The sequence below is a fragment of the Benincasa hispida genome, chromosome 1 (genome assembly GCF_027475165.1).
Source record: "Benincasa hispida cultivar pf3 chromosome 1, pf3_genome.v1.1, whole genome shotgun sequence".
NCBI classification, from domain to species: domain Eukaryota; kingdom Viridiplantae; phylum Streptophyta; class Magnoliopsida; order Cucurbitales; family Cucurbitaceae; genus Benincasa; species Benincasa hispida.
Window position 1 is genome coordinate 39,752,337 of NC_143478.1, and position 16,684 is coordinate 39,769,020.

The following is a 16,684-nucleotide window of genomic DNA, read 5'->3' on the forward strand; positions in this document are numbered from 1 at the left end:
ATTGAAGTCTAAATTGGTTAGTTTGTGTAAGTTTAGAGATTTAATTGATAAAATTACAAGTCCCACACGATGTTTATCTTAATAGAACATAATAGAGGGTTTAAATTGATACAATTATTAGTTTAAAGTTTAAATTAATAGAGTTATTAGTTTAGGATTTAAATTGACAATTCAAAAGATAAATGGTATAAATTGATATTTGCTCGAATTAAAATCATCGTTTTTATTATAGTATTTCATTATTTGGTGAACCAATCAAGATTACTTTATATAAACTTTATGTTTAGGTTTTAAATTTGTGGATTTGTGTCTATTTGATCCTTATATTTTAAGATAGTAACAAATCATGAATTTTTATTTTGTGTAAAAGAGGTCTCCTTAAATTTTTTTAATAAGACTTCAAAACTTTTAATTTTGTATTTAATATCTAATAATTTATTGATCCATTTAATATTTTTAAAAAAAATCACATACTCTGCTGAAAATGAAAGTTTAGATCTCCTTACACATAAAATTAAACTTTCAGTTTAAAAAATCGGCTAACGGATTTTTTTAAAAAAAACAATTGAATGAATCAAAAGATTTATTATTTTGATAAGTTGATAGATTTATTATGCATTTTATAATAAAAAACAAGAAACTTTTAGATATAATATTGAAAGTTTGAAGTTAGAATGAGCATTGACTGAATTAATATAGTATTTTTATAATTGACCTCGAAGATGGATTCCTTCACCCTATAGATGGTAAAAAATTGAATGTTTACATCTGTTGACCCAAACTAAACCACCTCCTCAGTTCAAAGATTCTTATTCTCTTTTAATTTTTAAAAATTAGTATTATATATATCCAACCAAGATTTAAAATATTTAAATAGATGGAAAATCAAATTCTTAATTTTATACAAATATGAAAAAGATAACGAGAACAAAGATCCATTAGAAAATAAACATTTTATTATTTATATTTTATTCTCATTGATGATATTTTGTTTCTTATTTTATTTATTTGATCAATTTTTCAAAAAGCCTATTATAGTCTTCGAGTTTTGAATCTTATTCTACTTTGATCTCTAAACTTTCAACAACGTCCATTCTAGCATGTGAACTTATTAAGAGTGCTTATTTTGGTCCATGCTACTAAGTTTTTATGAACTCACTCTTGAACAGGTATTAAGTCTAGTATCTGATTTATATTTTTGGATGATTAGTAGAGTTGGCAACAGGGTCGGGTCGGAGCGGGGGACTCCCATCCCCATCCCCATGGGGTATTTCCCCCATCCCCACTAATTGAAGGTGGGGATGGGGATGGGGATTCCTTGGAAAAAGGGCCCCTGCGGGGATCCATCCTCATTATATATATATATGTTAAAAAAAATTTTTAAAAAAAGTTAATCCGGGATAGGGCGAGGATACCCTCCCCATCCCTGACCAGGGACCCAGTTATAATCCCCAATTTGCCCTCCCTGGTCAAAATGTGGATTATTCGCCTCGATCAGGGCAGGGAACGGGGATTTTTGCTAACCCTAATGATTAGACTATGAAATAAATTAGTTAAAGCTGACAAATCTAGGATTTTAGTTTTGATTAGTTGCTAAAGTGATTTTCTATAAGAGATCCAGAGTGCATTTAAGATTTTGGTCATTTGCTATTTTGGTGAGTTGGTTAATAACATTTTAGTTAAAGTTCATCTTTCTCAATCTAGATGCAATTTATCCTTAAAAAGTCAATGAAATTTTAATTTTATTTTTTATTTTTTTATTTTTTTTTAGAGATATAATGAAAATTTCATTTTCTATGTGGATGGGTCCAAGCATGAGTGATTAGACAAAAGAGGAATTTGGCCAATGTTCATTTTGTTGTACGTCGAAGTCTTCCAATAAAACGTCCATCATCTGCAGATCCCATAATCGATTCAGGGAATGGAAATGGAGGAACGCTCCTTTGTTATTTCCCCAGACCGACGACAGGAGGTTCATCTTCTTTCTCTCTTATCTTTTCATATTTTTTAGAATCACTCGTATTTGTAATTCGCCTAGCTATGGATTTTTTTCTTTCGGTCGTTTGTTATCCTTTCCCATGATTTTGGCGTCTTGCGTTTTCTTTTCCGAATTGTAAACATAATCTACGGAACTCAAAATACTGATTCATAGATGCTAGGATTGGATTATTGTGTTTGTTGCATTTGTAAAGGGGGGGCTTTCCTGCAAATTTGTCAACTGGGTTTCTATTCGTCGTCTTCTTAAATTAATCGGATGTTGGATTCTCGTACTCAGCTGTTTGTTTTGAAAACCTTTTTTTTTTTTTTTTTTTAAAAAAGTTTTGATTGAATACTTGTTATGGGTAGGCTGTAGTTTTAGTGAGGAATTGAACATGGGTCAACTTTTGGTGTTGCTATAATTGGTTTGAGAAATTGAATGAATGGTTTTTATATGTTGCGTACTTTGTGTATGGGTCTCTGAGTTCAAACTTAGGTTTTGTTTCCTTTTGATGGACGGGACACTGTTGGTTTCAATTTGAAAGCTGAAGATGAAGTGGTGTACATGCCTTGCACTGTTTATTTTCTCCTATTGTTTACTTTAAAGCTACTGCCTAAACAACGGGTGTAAAAAATCCGTAAGAAGACTTGGATATTGAATTCAATATCCACTTTGATTTTCTGGAGATAAAGACAAGTCTACCAATACACATCAAGAAGTTTGCAGGAAGGTTTTATGCCTTTAAGTTGTGTTCTAACCGTTTCTTAATCTCAATTATTCAAAGCAAATGAACATCTAAGTCTTTGAGTTCTAAGTTATCATCAAAGTTAGTTTTTAACACCATAGACTAGACGTTGGCAACTGTGTTATAAAGGTCAATCAATTTAAACTATTATCAGTAGGAAAGAACAATGAGGTCTATAGATTAGTGGAAATTTCTTGCATGGATTATTTACATGATACTTGTCTGTAATTAGTGTGGATTTCCTGTCTTGTAAGGTGGAGGATGGAGATGAAAGTCCGAGCCCGAGGTACACTATTGATGAAGCTCTTGTATCCATGGGTTTTGGGAATTTTCAAATTCTTGTGCTTGCTTATGCTGGAATGGGATGGGTTTCAGAAGCTATGGAAATGATGTTACTCTCCTTTGTTGGACCTGCAGTTCAGTCTGCGTGGAGCCTTTCTCCCCATGAAGAGTCTTTGATCACCAGTGTGGTTTTTGCTGGCATGTTAGTTGGGGCCTATTCATGGGGCATAGTTTCTGATAAATATGGACGAAGGCAGGTCTCCTTTATTCTGATATCATTTCACTTTCATTAACATATCACATATGTGTATGCTTGATGATGTGACTCCCTCTTGTTCATGCAATTTGTGCAATCTACTTGCATCGTTTGCTTCCTCTTCCATCTTAATGGTTCTTATGCTTCAGACTCCAAGATTTTTTTTTCTCCAACCTTTTGACTGATACTCATAAAAGATTGTTTGGTATTCAGAATTTTATAATTGAGTTCTTATGATATAGAATTGGATGTTTACAACAGCCTTGTTATTCTATTTCTCTTGTTTTTTGTTCTTAACTTTATCTTGTTCAAGGTAGATTTCTTCATTATGGAAAGGATCACATGTGTTGCTGGATTCCAAGTTCTTTTGTCCCAAACTGTATATATTTGAATTTCTCTGCTATAATTGTTTTCCTTTCAGTCTTGGGGATCCTAGATTTCCTTTGTTTTTTCATTTTTAACTTTTCTTATTCAGGAAAGGTTTCTTCATTACAGCAACAATCACTTCTGTTGCCGGATTTCTAAGTGCTTTTGCCCCAAATTATACATCTTTGTTAGTTCTTCGCTGTCTAGTTGGCGTTGGGTTAGGAGGTGGCCCTGTACTTGCATCCTGGTTCTTGGAATTCATTCCTGCTCCTGAAAGAGGCACTTGGATGGTTATTTTTTCAGCATTCTGGACCATTGGAACAATCCTTGAAGCTTCTTTGGCATGGGTATAATCTAGCCTTTTGTTGTAGTTCAGTACATGTTCTTGCTACATCTTTTTCCTCTTATTAAAATAATACTAATAATACTGATAATAAAAGAAGAAGAAGAAGAAAAAGAAGAAGAAGAAGAAAAGATAAGATATCAATAGAAGTTCTATTCGTTCCCTGGTTCATTTCGAGTCGATCAACTTTGACACTGCTTGCAATTAGATCCAAGGAGGGTTTTTTTTTTTCCTCTTTTCATTTCATGTAGTATTTCTAATATTCCCTTTGATAATATTCATAGTAGCTATCTGAAGACAGTCTGTGGTGGTGGTAGTCTTTCTACTGCAAATCAGACAAATTCTGTAGCTATTCTGTAACTAACCAACCAGTTTACCACTAGTATTTGTGAATGGTTTAAAAATTGTTATTCTTCAGCTAACTGGTTAGTTCATTGGTTGTTAGTTTGCTGTTGTTCAAACAGGAGCAGTTAAATAATCCGATGAAAAAAATGGTATTGTATATAATAGTAGTGGTTGAAAATATAATTTATGTGCTGTCCTGTTGTCATGACTCATTAGTGGTTGATGTCATAGATATCTAAAGGGGAAAGGAAATTAGGTTTCTTTAAATTTGGGTTAAATCTAATTATTGCACGTGAAGGTACGCAAATGTTCACTTGATGTTTAACCTCGGACAATTTTGTCTTCTTATTGGTTCTTCCAATCATTTTCTTTTCTTATTGGTTCTTCCAATAACTTTATGTTTTATGCCCTTGTATTTGCAGATGGTCATGCCAAAATTAGGTTGGAGATGGCTCCTTGCGTTTTCTTCTTTTCCTTCATTTCTCCTATTAATCTTCTACCAATCTACTCCAGAGTCCCCACGGTATCTCTGTTTACAAGGTAGAACAAGTGATGCAGCTATTATTTTAGAGAAAATAGCACGACGTAATAGAACAAGTCTCCCCCCTGGCATTCTTGTTTCTAGTCACTCATATGATTTTGAGGAGCAAAGTATTCCGGTGGAAGATGTGCATTTGCTCTCACTAACACAAACTAAAGCTGAAACTTCTCAAGGAACACAATCTAATATAGTGGGTCTCTCTCCATTGTTAAAGCTTCTTTCTCGAGAACTGCTCGTATCTACATTGCTCCTCTGGGTGGTTTTCTTTGGAAATGCCTTCTCTTATTATGGCCTCGTGTTGCTGACCTCTGAGTTGACTGGGACAAGTAGATGTACGTCTACTGATATACATCTAAAAGAACACGAAGATGTCAACTACAGAGATGTCTTTATCTCTAGTTTCGCAGGTAATGGTCTTTTGGTTGTTCCAAAGTTTTCTCTAGCCAGGGACAAAGGTTTGGTGCATGGATGATAATCTAACCACAAATTTTCTTTGAAGAGTTACCTGGTCTCGCGTTATCAGCTGTCATGGTTGACAAATTAGGGCGTAAATTATCGATGTCTTCAATGTTCTTCCTGGGCGCCACATTTCTATTTCCCCTAGCATTTTATCGGGTTGATGGCTTAACAACAGCCCTTTTGTTTGGAGCTCGTGTATGTATCACGTCTACATTCACAGTTGTCTATATATACGCTCCCGAGGTAAGTTGGAACACTAAACTTTGCATTGCCAAGAGACAATTGCCTCATCATGCATCACAACTAGAAATATTGTTTCTCTGCTGGTTCATATTGTATATGCTCCTAATAATAATGTAATTTTTTAAGAGGATGGTCTGTTGTCTGCTCTTGATGCTTGGTTCTTTTTTTTCATCTGGACTTGCATTCTCCAATCTCATGCCTCTCCTTCCAAACTAAAAACTCTCTTGCTCTCCATGTAAGTTGCTTGTGTGGTTTATCATGACATGATTTATTGTCACAGAATTACATTCTCTAATAAGAAAATCTTATTTATCAGATTATCTTTCCTCTGTCCTTCATTCCACTTTGGTTCGAAATGTTATTACCAACCAAAAATTTCCTCCATACATGTTTATGTTTCTTGGTGCAATCATTGTTCACGTCCCGAGATTTTTATGTAGTTTTTCTGCTCTTTCTTTGCTGTGGTGTAACGTATTTATACTCTTACAATCTATGCAAACCACAGATATATCCGACCTCAATCCGAACAACTGGTGTCGGGGTTGCTAGCTCTGTAGGAAGAATTGGGGGAATGGCATGCCCTCTCGTGGCAGTAGCTCTGGTTAAAGGATGCCATCAAACAACAGCTATTATTTTCTTTGAGATTGTATTTCTTCTGTCAGGGATCTGTGTTGTGCTGTTCCCATTCGAAACCAAGGGACAAGATCTTCCTGAAAAAATGTAGCTGAAACTTAGAAATCACATTGATCACATAGTTCTAATTGGATTCGGTCTTGCCCCTATTACGTCTATTCATTATTTGTTGCTAATAGATATTGTTGGAGAGATCATGCCTTTAGTCTCATCTTACACGTGCATAATTCAAGGTCTAGCTATTAGATTGATATGATGTCGTTATTCTTAAACTATTAGATTGATATGATGTCGTTATTCTTAAACTATTAGATTGATACGAGGTCGAACTTACACGACTTGTTTTATGTATAATATACATGAGCAAATGTTGAAATGTGATTTCTGTTGTTATAAATTTTTTTTTTTAATATCCTTGAGTGTTCGGGTCAGTTTCCGCACACCTCGATTAATCTCACGGGATAGCTTGCTTGATCCTATAACATTTGGATGTCAAAAAAATTCGTAGGAAATTAATTCTTAGGTAGGTGGTTATGGATTGAAGTCTTGACCTTCTTAGTCATTTATTAAGGCTGTGTATCTTTTTTACTACTAGGTTAACCCTCATATAATTTTTGTTGTTATATTTGTTAAGTTTATTATGATGTCATTAGGAGAATGTGATTTCTTTTGTCGTAAGTTAGTTCCAGAAAGGAGGAAATTGTCATTTTTATTGAATTTATTGCGACATTTGAAATTTCACAACATGCTGGCTTCATGCATGGTAAAAAATTTATATTTTTGTTAAATCTCTATCATGCATTTAATGTTGTTAAAAATGAAAACTATATTATTATTATGATAATTATGGATGTTCTAAGTTTTAACAAATTGGGAAAGAAGTAGTCTAACAACTTGATGTATCAACTTAGAATTGGTTGAAAGGGTATGACAATAGAATTAGAATTTTAGGAGTAGCTTGGTAGGTTACATCGATGAGTATTTAGTGAGCCGAAAATGTAAATCAAAAGCAACATTATAATTAAAATATTGACTCATTACCTTATGGGAATTTTATCTATCTTATGAAAAACACAAATATTAAAAATAACTTTTTCTAGTCTTAATACAATAATGTTTCAAATAACAAACAAATAAATTTATTGGTAAAATTAGTACTTATAACTTATAAGTTTAATTTGAGAGAGAGAGAGAGAAAAAAGTAAAACTAAATACTAGTTAACTAGACAAACGGTAGCTTATGGTGTGTGTTGATGTGCCACATGTGGAGAGAAGGTGGACCAATTGTTAATCTATGGTAGGGACATGTTACTTATGTTTATTTTAATTTGTTTTGAACATGGTCAAATCCAATTGAGGTAAGCATTTATTTTTATATCAAAATCATGTGGTTTAGACACGTGCTACAATATGTTGTCATTCTCAATTGTCTTTATCGTCCTAGAGAGAAATCTTAAGTCACCTCTCTTCTTCAAAAAAATAATATTAATTGTCAGTCCCACATCTGACTCTTCATCCATTGGTATGGAACGATGATTCACGGGCTCGTCTTCCCTATCATGTTTGTTTCAAAACAAATACTAATAAAATCACATATGAAAAATCTCAGCATTTCTTTTTTTGGAGTAAAAATTCCCAATGTCTTAGTAATGACAGAAATAATTTTGAAGAAATTTAATCAACTCGTATTTAAACTTTTAAAATCGGTTAAATTATAAGTTTAGTGTTTGAACTTTCAAGATTGTATCTACAAAGTTTTTAAATCTTTAAGTAATACATGATAAATTCATAAGCTTTTAACTTTTGTCTCATAAGATTTTGAACATTTAAAAAGTGTTTTAATAAATATAAAATCGAAAGTTAAAAATCCTATTAGACAATAAACTCACTAATTAGAAAAAGAATTGAAAGTTACACAAAATATAAAGTTAATACATTTTTAGGGAACATTTGGGACGGTAAGTTGATTATTATAGTCGGTAGGTTATTATAATGTTACATAAATAAGGACTAAAAATTTAGAAGTTCAAATCTTTACCTGAATCATCAAACTACAAATAGAAAAAAGAATGAAAAAAATAAAAACTCTAGAGTTAAAATAGTAAATTGGCCGGTTGATAAAACCAGACCAAAATCTTGGCATTTTTTTTAAAAATTAATAATAATAATAATTATTATTATTATTATTATTTACCAATATTTGCCAACTTAAAGAGTGGAGGAGGTCAATTTAAATATTAAACTTTCAATTTTATTCAATTACATCTCAAACTTGGAAAATCATCCAAAATAACCCCCTTTAGCTTTCACATTTCAAAAGTAGCACGCTTTCTGAATTCTCATATAATTGGTTTTTCTTGAGCAATCTCGGGCGAGATTGAGCCCGAGATTGTGTTAATTGTTTTAACTTTTGAATATCAAATTCGATTGATGGGAAAAGAATTTTACAAATATGCCCTAAATAATATAAAAATAATATAATTATTATAATTACCCACTTTTTGTGGGAAATAGATGGTTGGCTTGTCAACAATTTCCTAAACATGATCATTGGCAGTCCTCAAAACCCTCAAGTCTCATCTTTTTGCATACATTCAAGAAAAACAAGGTAAATGTAGTGATATTGTCATTTGTAAATTTGTTGGAGTTGTTATTAGCATGGTGTTGAGGCCAATAATTTATGTTTTCGTGGTTTTTTACGCATTCTTAGTGGAAATTCAATAATCCCAGCCGCGACTGCGTATAATTACACCGAGATGTAACGTAGGGTTTAAGATCTCGACCGAGATTTTTGTATAGTTGCACTGAGATTATTTAATATCCCAGAGATTTTGTCTGAATTTATTAAGTTCTTAGAACTCGTATATGATTTTATTTAGGGATGCCTCGTATATTTTTTTTGTTTTTTGGGTGAATGGGAGAATGAGAAAGAATACATAGGTGGTCAGTTGAAAAGGTTGATTGTCCCGTCAGAATAAAATGAGGAGTTTTTACAGGAAATATATAGAATTAATGAGATAAATTTTGTTGAGTTTGAATTGGTTATAAGGTGCTTGTACAATGTTAGGTCGAATGTAGCTGCTTTTGTGATCAATAATCAAGAATATCTCTATTTTCTCTTAACTGGTGACGATGTGTCTCAAGTGGCCCTTTTAATATTGAAGTTACCAGTAGTAGTCCATAAACCTAGGAGTACGATACCGTCATATCCAGTTTAAAATGTTCCAATATTCTCATTCGAACTTGAGTTTATTCCTGAATACAATACGGTTTCCAATGAGATGCGATCATTAAGTCCATTGAATAACAATGTATGTCTGTTAGATTTAGGAGACAATACGAATGGGTTATTGAATATGGAAAACGTGGACCTATTTGAGGATGCTGCTAACGTTGAGTCTGTGTTTGAAGTGGACATGTCAGTGGATTATGATGTGGACATTAATGTGGCGGATATAGATATGTCCGAGGAGGATGCTAATGTTGATCATGTGGAAGAGTCAATGATGTATGTAGAATCAAAGGTTGACAGGGGACCTTTTGGTGATAGTAACCCAATAACTAACAAAGAGCATTGTGCAGATTCAATAGGAAATGGTGAATAGCGTGTCAGTGGTAAGAAGAGGAAGCATATTGAGAAATTAATGGCAAGCACCATAGTTGTCTCATCCGAGTCTACTATAAAAGATGTCTAGGTTGGTAATATGTTTTTAAGAAAAAAAGATTTGGTTAAGAAAATGTCAGTCTTTGCAATTAGGAACAACTTCCAGTATCGTGTTAATAGATCTACTAAGAAGTTATATATTTTAAGATGCATAAAATGACTTGTCAATGGAAGATCGAGGCCATTAGAATGAAAGACTCTAAAATGTTCAAAATTAGTAAATATGTTAGCACCCACACATGTCAGAAGATATTAAGAAAACATGATCATAAACAAGCTAAAAGTTGGATTGTAGCTGAACTGATTTAGTCTAAATACCAAGATGTTAGTCGTGGTTATAAACTGAAAGAAATTATTCAAGACTTTCGCAAGGACTATGGGGTGGACATTAGTTACGAGAGGGCATGGCGGGCCAAGGAAGCTGCGTTGTTCTTAACGGAAGGGTCCCTTAGAGAGTCATTCTGTTTGTTACCATGGTATGGGGAAGCGTTGAAGATTGCCAATCATAGGACTCATTATGAGTTGGAGATTGATCCTGATGGGCATTTTAAATACGTTATTGTTATTGATGTTGTACATATGAAAAGGAAGTATAAGGGTATATCGTTCTAGTGGTTTCAATTGATGCTAATAAACGAATATACCCGGTTGCTTTCGATTTGAGGGATAAAGAAACGATGATTCATGGACGTGTTTCATGAGAATGTTGCAATCAACTGTTGGTGTGGTTGATGGGTTGGTGTTCGTATCCGATCAACAAAAAATCATTGTGAAGTCTATTGCTACCTAAGTGTATCTAATGGGGATTCAGTACCATCATATTCAAAATATTTAGTACAAAATATACCGCAGTCCCCCTCGTAAACTGTTGTGGTGCATTTTTCATTCGATACACTCTCTAGAGTGTTACGGGCAGGTTTGTCTTTGTTGAAAGGACCCAACCTTTTCCAGTAGAGCTGGAAGTACTGTCCATATGTTATCCAACTCCTTTGACAACTCACCATCAGATGTTATCGTCATAAAAGAATCCCAAACCAATATTTGCCCGACCACCATGTCGATCACCACAAGCACCCAATGACAACCACCTATGTTGTATGGCATGTATATGTAGTTGACATCCTTCCAGTGTATGTGGCAATCTGGTTATTTCCCTTGCATGTATCACATAACTATATCATATTTAACCCAAGTGTTTCAACCTCTAATGTGCTAGTGCCCCTCTTAATCTCGTCATATAGTCTCGGGCTACGATTCTATCCGTCGTAATAAATGTCTTCTTCATGTGGGTTAGATCTGCATTGTCCAACAACTTCTTCTGCGTGAAGAAGAATAATGTGTCCATCGTTTAAAAGAAAAACAATAATTATTTCTTCGTTCACACACGGTATTAAGAATTGAACGATAGGTAACTTACATCATCATCAGTAAATGTGTCTGACGTCAATAAGTTCATGAACCATGGAAGTTTCCAAACACTCCGAACAGACCTCTGAGTCTCATTTACCCGCCTGAGATCGTCGATATATTCAGAGAACTGCTTCTCGAACTTAGCGGATATTTTAGGCACCAGATCATATGACTTCACCTTTTTTTTTCTTCTTCCCGGCGGGTTTAGCTCCAATAGGACTATGAAGCTTCCATGGGACTGTTCTCTTCCTGCTGGTCCTTTCCCTATGAACCACATTTGGAAACTATGACAACGGAATCACTTTGTTGTCGTCATCTAATGGCTGCAAAAGTTATAAAAAAAATTCATCAAATAATAGGAGAAACCCTAAATAACCAATTGTATGAATATCAGAATACTATATCTCATCCTTCGGCTCCATCAGAGTAGGTACTGATGGACCGGTCGTATCTTCGCCCCATGATGATATCTCTATAGAGACAACACATTCACCATCGTAGGTAGAAGAGGGATTCTGAACAGTTGGATCCTCAACCAGTGGATCCTCAACAAGTGGATCTTCAGCTAGTGGATCCTCAGTAGGTGGATTCTCACCAGGTGGGTCCCGGGAAAACGACTGACCTTCTCCAGTGTCGTAATGTTGCTGCGATTCGACTGACTTACCCTAGAAATAATGTAAATAAAATAAGGAAACGAGAATAAGTTACATAACTTGAAGAATATTTTATGTAACTTTCATAATCAGCATCAAGATTTCCTTTATGGCCTTCAACTCAGTCGTAAAGGATGACTCGATACGATCCAACTTCCCGTACAAGTGTTATAAGTGCATACTCCACTCAAATGCCATCTGTGATCCACTAGCTGTGGTCATCACTAGTGGAATTATCTTGGCCTGAGAGCGTACTACAAATGGCTCAACCACAATGTTATCTGAATTCGCAACACGACCACCCGTTTAGGTCTATTAACTTATTCTCGACCCTAATCCTCAACAAGATCACAAATGACATTCTCTCATGGAGGAGGTTGCAGATCTACATAACCATCCGGTGTCGGAATATCTAGCATACGTTCAAAGTAGACCTTTCCCTCATCGGTCGGAACGAAGTCATTTATACGAGCCTGGATGTAAACAACAACATCACATTTAGCACGTTGAAAATCATGCCATCATATAGAACTTAATGAAGTACGACTTACCGCTGTAGGCCTAAAAGCCTGTGTAAGAATCACATTTGCTTCAGATGAATACGTGCAACTCCATTGCATGATGTGCGGTATTGCATCAGTTGAACCCTTTTCGCTACCTGTCCACTAAGGGATGAAACTATCTCGTACGCCTAAACCTACCAATTCAAAAAACGAACACCTCCGGTAAGTGCATGATAAAGTCAAAGTAGCAATAACAATTAAGATTAAACAAAACTGGAAAACGAATGGGAATCCGTACAAGTTGTATGACTCAAGTGACTTATTATTCGCAGGCTTCTTCTTGTACTTTGTCACCTTCCCTTTGAATGCACCTTATAAGCTACTCATAGTTTTTGTGAATATCATGTAGCCTCAGTCATAACTACAAAAATCCTCTCACTCATCAATCAACCCCAACATGGTCCAGTCCATGTCTTGCCACCGTTCCCTTCCTATCATGGCCAATTCGATGAAATAAAAAATAGTCATCTTCACTGCATCCTAATCGCTTTTAAACTATCCCATTCATGTTGGACCTATTTCCTAAATACAACTTCCTAAGCCTAAGAGCTTTATCTTGATCAAAATCAACTTCTCGCTTGGGAATATATCTCAAACCTGTCACAATATCATACTCATCCCGACCAAAAGAAACCTTCTTCTCTAGCAACTTAAAACTAATAACATCTTCTCTATCCTCTTGTACCTCTCGCAGAAGAATATAACGGTACAGAGGCCCATTAAAAACTAATTTTACATCCAAAAAATGGCCAAAAACAGTCTGCCTAAACATATACAACTGCCTAGGTGTTAACATCTTTTAAATATTCGAGATTATTTTCGCCAGATGAGAACAACAGGTTAGATTTGTAGGAAAATGATCAGAAGTGCATATCTTAGTCACCAATGCCATCTGTCACACAGACCAGAAGCCATACATTCAAATCAAAAACCAAGTAGGCAAAACAATACACATAAATCTAGAATCTGGCTTAAATCTCGGTGAAGAACTACGTGAAAAACTTGCCCAAGATCATGCCCTAATAATGAAAAACTCGTGCCATTTACACTGGCGTGCAAAAAGATTAGGGTTTTCGTCACATTCTGTATAAAATCTTAGGGACGAACTCGGGCTATAATTACCCCGAGATCGTATACAAAATTCTGAAAACTCAAAGGTAATAAACCCAATCTCGGTACACATCGAAACGATCTCGGGCCCATTTCATCGAATCTCGACCGAGATTCAAACAAATCTAATCAAAATAGCATGGAAAAATTTCAAAAAATTATCAATAACAAACTATAAATATAAAAAAAAAAGGAACAAATATTGCAACATGCACAATCTATTGGGGTTAATGCCCTAAATCTCGTATGGTTCTGTAATTTGTAAACATCTGTATGAACAAACAGTTTTGTGATATATAATATGAGATATTTTATTCACTTCGGTCTATGAAATATGAGATATTTTAGTTGCATTAACCACAAACCAATAAACTAAGATTCCTGGTTATCGTTGTAACTTAAACATGTATGTGGAGACATACAAGTGGATCGTGCTTTAAGTGATAATCTAAATGGTCTGTAGTATATAGATAAAGGAGAAAAACCTTATCCTGATGACACTACGAGTTTGGCCCGCTTTGTAGATGTTACAAATGTTGTAAAGTGCTATAAATGGTCTGATCCCGATCATTCGTGTATTAGACATGCGAGCGGGGATACTTTATACAAAGGAGTTTGTATAAGACTGGATCACAAAATGTTTAGTCTTGTTATATAACATCGTTCATGAAAGAGACTTTCATTTCACTAGGATGACCTTAAGTAACATGACCTTAATCTTAAGTGAGTTGTGAACTTCTGCCTGTGAGGGCGATCATTTGATTTGCATGAGTGTGAGTGGCCAAATCACCGACTCAAACCTACCACTTTAGGGATTCATCTGATTGGGGAGCTGGGAACTCAGCTACACAAGACGGAATTCACTCATTGCCCAAAGCATGGGTAAGTAGATAAATTGCTCCCTTAAGGGCTGATTCTGAGGCTTGAACAATGTGACCCACACCTTCTCTTGGCCCGAGAAGAGTTTAGTCATAGTGGGACTATGATATATTGTTCATTAGAGAAATCGGTGTGAGTTAGATGTAACTATAGGGGAAAAACGGTAAATTGGCCTAACTGTATTTACGAGCGATTTATGAAGGGTCATTGTACTGTTGATTGGTTATATCCAATGGACACAGGGATATATCTATAGTGCGAAGAGTAAAACTATCAGTCTTTAGTGGAGTGCCCGACAGTTAATGGATGGTGGATATCGTGATTAAAGAGTTTAGTCAGTTATTCACGTACCGTGGGAGTTTCAAGCTACACGTCCATAAGGTCCCCTTGGTAGCTCAATGGATTCATGGTTAAAATTAGTTTTTGGGTTAGTTTGAAGTGTTCGAATTAACAAGAGGAAATTTGATTATATATGATATAATTCAATTAATTCAATTATATGTGATATAATTGATTTAATGTATTTGATATTATTATTTGATTGGAGGAATTAATATAAATATGATTTATATTAAATTCCATAAAGGAGAAAAATGACTATAGTTTATATGTTGTATATATAGGTTATAAATATAATATGATAAATTAGTTATTATATTTATTTATAATAAATTAATTATTAGATAACTGATTTCGGTTTTTCTCCATATAACCACCTTAGTGTGTGGTTTTAGTAAGTCTATGGAAACCGAATGGATAAAAAGATGAAAATCTTTTTCATTTTTAATAACACGTGCAAAAAGGCTTGAGTTATACGATAACTTGTTGAGAGAGTAAACAATTAATCTTATACGATAGATACTCGTTACAAAACGATTGAGTACCCAAGTCTATAAGATAGTCTTTTTCCTTCTCCCACTTACTCGATCGTCTAGTTCCTCCTTTCTCTTCCCAAATCCATACAGAACCCACACCTCCTAGATTCTCACACCAAGAATATCAAGATAATCGAGTGATGGTGTCGAGTTTTTGTTCGAGGGTTGAGGATCGAGTTTTACCCGATTGTGATCGAGTATTGCCAGTTCGTGTTGTTTGTTGAGTTTGCTCATTGCTTTCATGTTGATTAATGCACTCGAGTTTGATCGAGGGAATACATGAAGAATATAGTTCCTGAAAGGTATTGTGTTACTCGATCCTTTTGTATTTATCTTTGAAGCATGTTGTACGTTAGTCCATGATGCATAACTATTGTTGTTTGATTGTAAATGTTCTTGTTCTTTTACAATGGGATTTGGAACAATCTGCTTCCGCTCACTAGTTTCCTAGATTTAAAGTTCCTTCACAATCATCAAGCCAAATTTCATTGTATAAGAGTATTGATCCATATACTTTAGATACATTAAAAAACCCTAACAAAACTCTAATAATAAAGAAATAATATACTTAAGGAAGGAAATACTTTTGAAATAAGTAAGCTTAAGAATGAAAATAACCATGGATAAGGAAATTTTCACAAAGAAAGCAGGAAAATCTCGGGAGAGCTGAGGACCTGGATCGTCTGAAGGGTTTCCGTGTATCTGAAAGGGTTTTTTAAAAGCAGGGGTATTTTCATCCTTTTACACGATTGGATAATTTGAATTCATAACGTTTCAAACACAATCTAGAGCCCAATCTCGTCCGAGAAAAACCAATTATACGAGAATTCAAAAAACATGCTACTTTTGAAACGTGAAAACTAAAGGACGTTATTTTGGACAATTTCTCCTTAAGCTTCAACCAATGTTACGAATTAACTTTAAATTTTGAAAAGTTGTTTGTTTTTACCTCCTAATAAGTTAAAAAAAAAAACGTTCAATAAATTATAAAACATGAAAGTAATAAAATTTTAGAGAAAAGGCTATTGGAAATACCTTTTACTTCAAGTATATATATGAATTTTAGCAAAGTTATTTCATGATTAATTTATGCACGAATAAAATTCATTTTTCACAAAACTTTATTTATTAATTGAAATGAGTTTGTACGTAAATAAAAATAATAATTAAGTGGGTTTATGATAATTCTGACACGATTTTCTATTAAAATTGGTGGGCAAATGGTAGAAATAGAAATATGTGTTTAAGTTTGGTATCTAAATATAATTTGATAAATTAGGGTCAAAATAAAACTTTTCCACATGTTTAGGATCCAAATCGATAGTATTAGATGTATTCA

At 34.3% G+C, this 16,684-nt stretch overlaps 1 protein-coding gene across 4 annotated transcripts; it reads left to right on the forward strand.

Annotated features, from left to right (window-relative positions):
* The first annotated feature begins 1,804 nt into the window (after positions 1-1,804).
* On the forward strand, positions 1,805-6,402 carry NIAP (Major facilitator superfamily protein). Of its 4 annotated transcripts, none has more exons than XM_090315551.1 (7): positions 1,805-1,972; positions 2,978-3,009; positions 3,141-3,258; positions 3,737-3,974; positions 4,738-5,263; positions 5,356-5,558; positions 6,064-6,402. In XM_090315551.1, exons 2-7 carry the CDS (start codon positions 2,985-2,987, stop codon positions 6,280-6,282), a joined length of 1,329 nt encoding a protein of 442 aa, XP_090171677.1. In that variant the 5' UTR covers positions 1,805-1,972; positions 2,978-2,984; the 3' UTR covers positions 6,283-6,402. The 4 variants fall into 4 exon arrangements, with proteins under 4 accessions (XP_090171677.1, XP_090171683.1, XP_038894162.1 ...); XM_039038243.2 differs by having other exon boundaries at positions 1,811-1,972; positions 2,956-3,009; XM_090315557.1 differs by lacking the exon at positions 2,978-3,009.
* The last annotated feature ends 10,282 nt before the right edge of the window (positions 6,403-16,684 follow it).

Bases quoted from the DNA above. Each gene is read 5' to 3' on its own strand.
- NIAP (XM_039038234.2), top strand. From the start codon at position 1,922: ATGGAAATGGAGGAACGCTCCTTTGTTATTTCCCCAGACCGACGACAG. The intron at 1,973-2,977 runs GTTCATCTTCTT...CTGTCTTGTAAG, and splicing joins CCCCAGACCGACGACAGGAG to GTGGAGGATGGAGATGAAAG. The intron at 5,264-5,355 runs GTAATGGTCTTT...TTTTCTTTGAAG, and splicing joins CTTTATCTCTAGTTTCGCAG to AGTTACCTGGTCTCGCGTTA.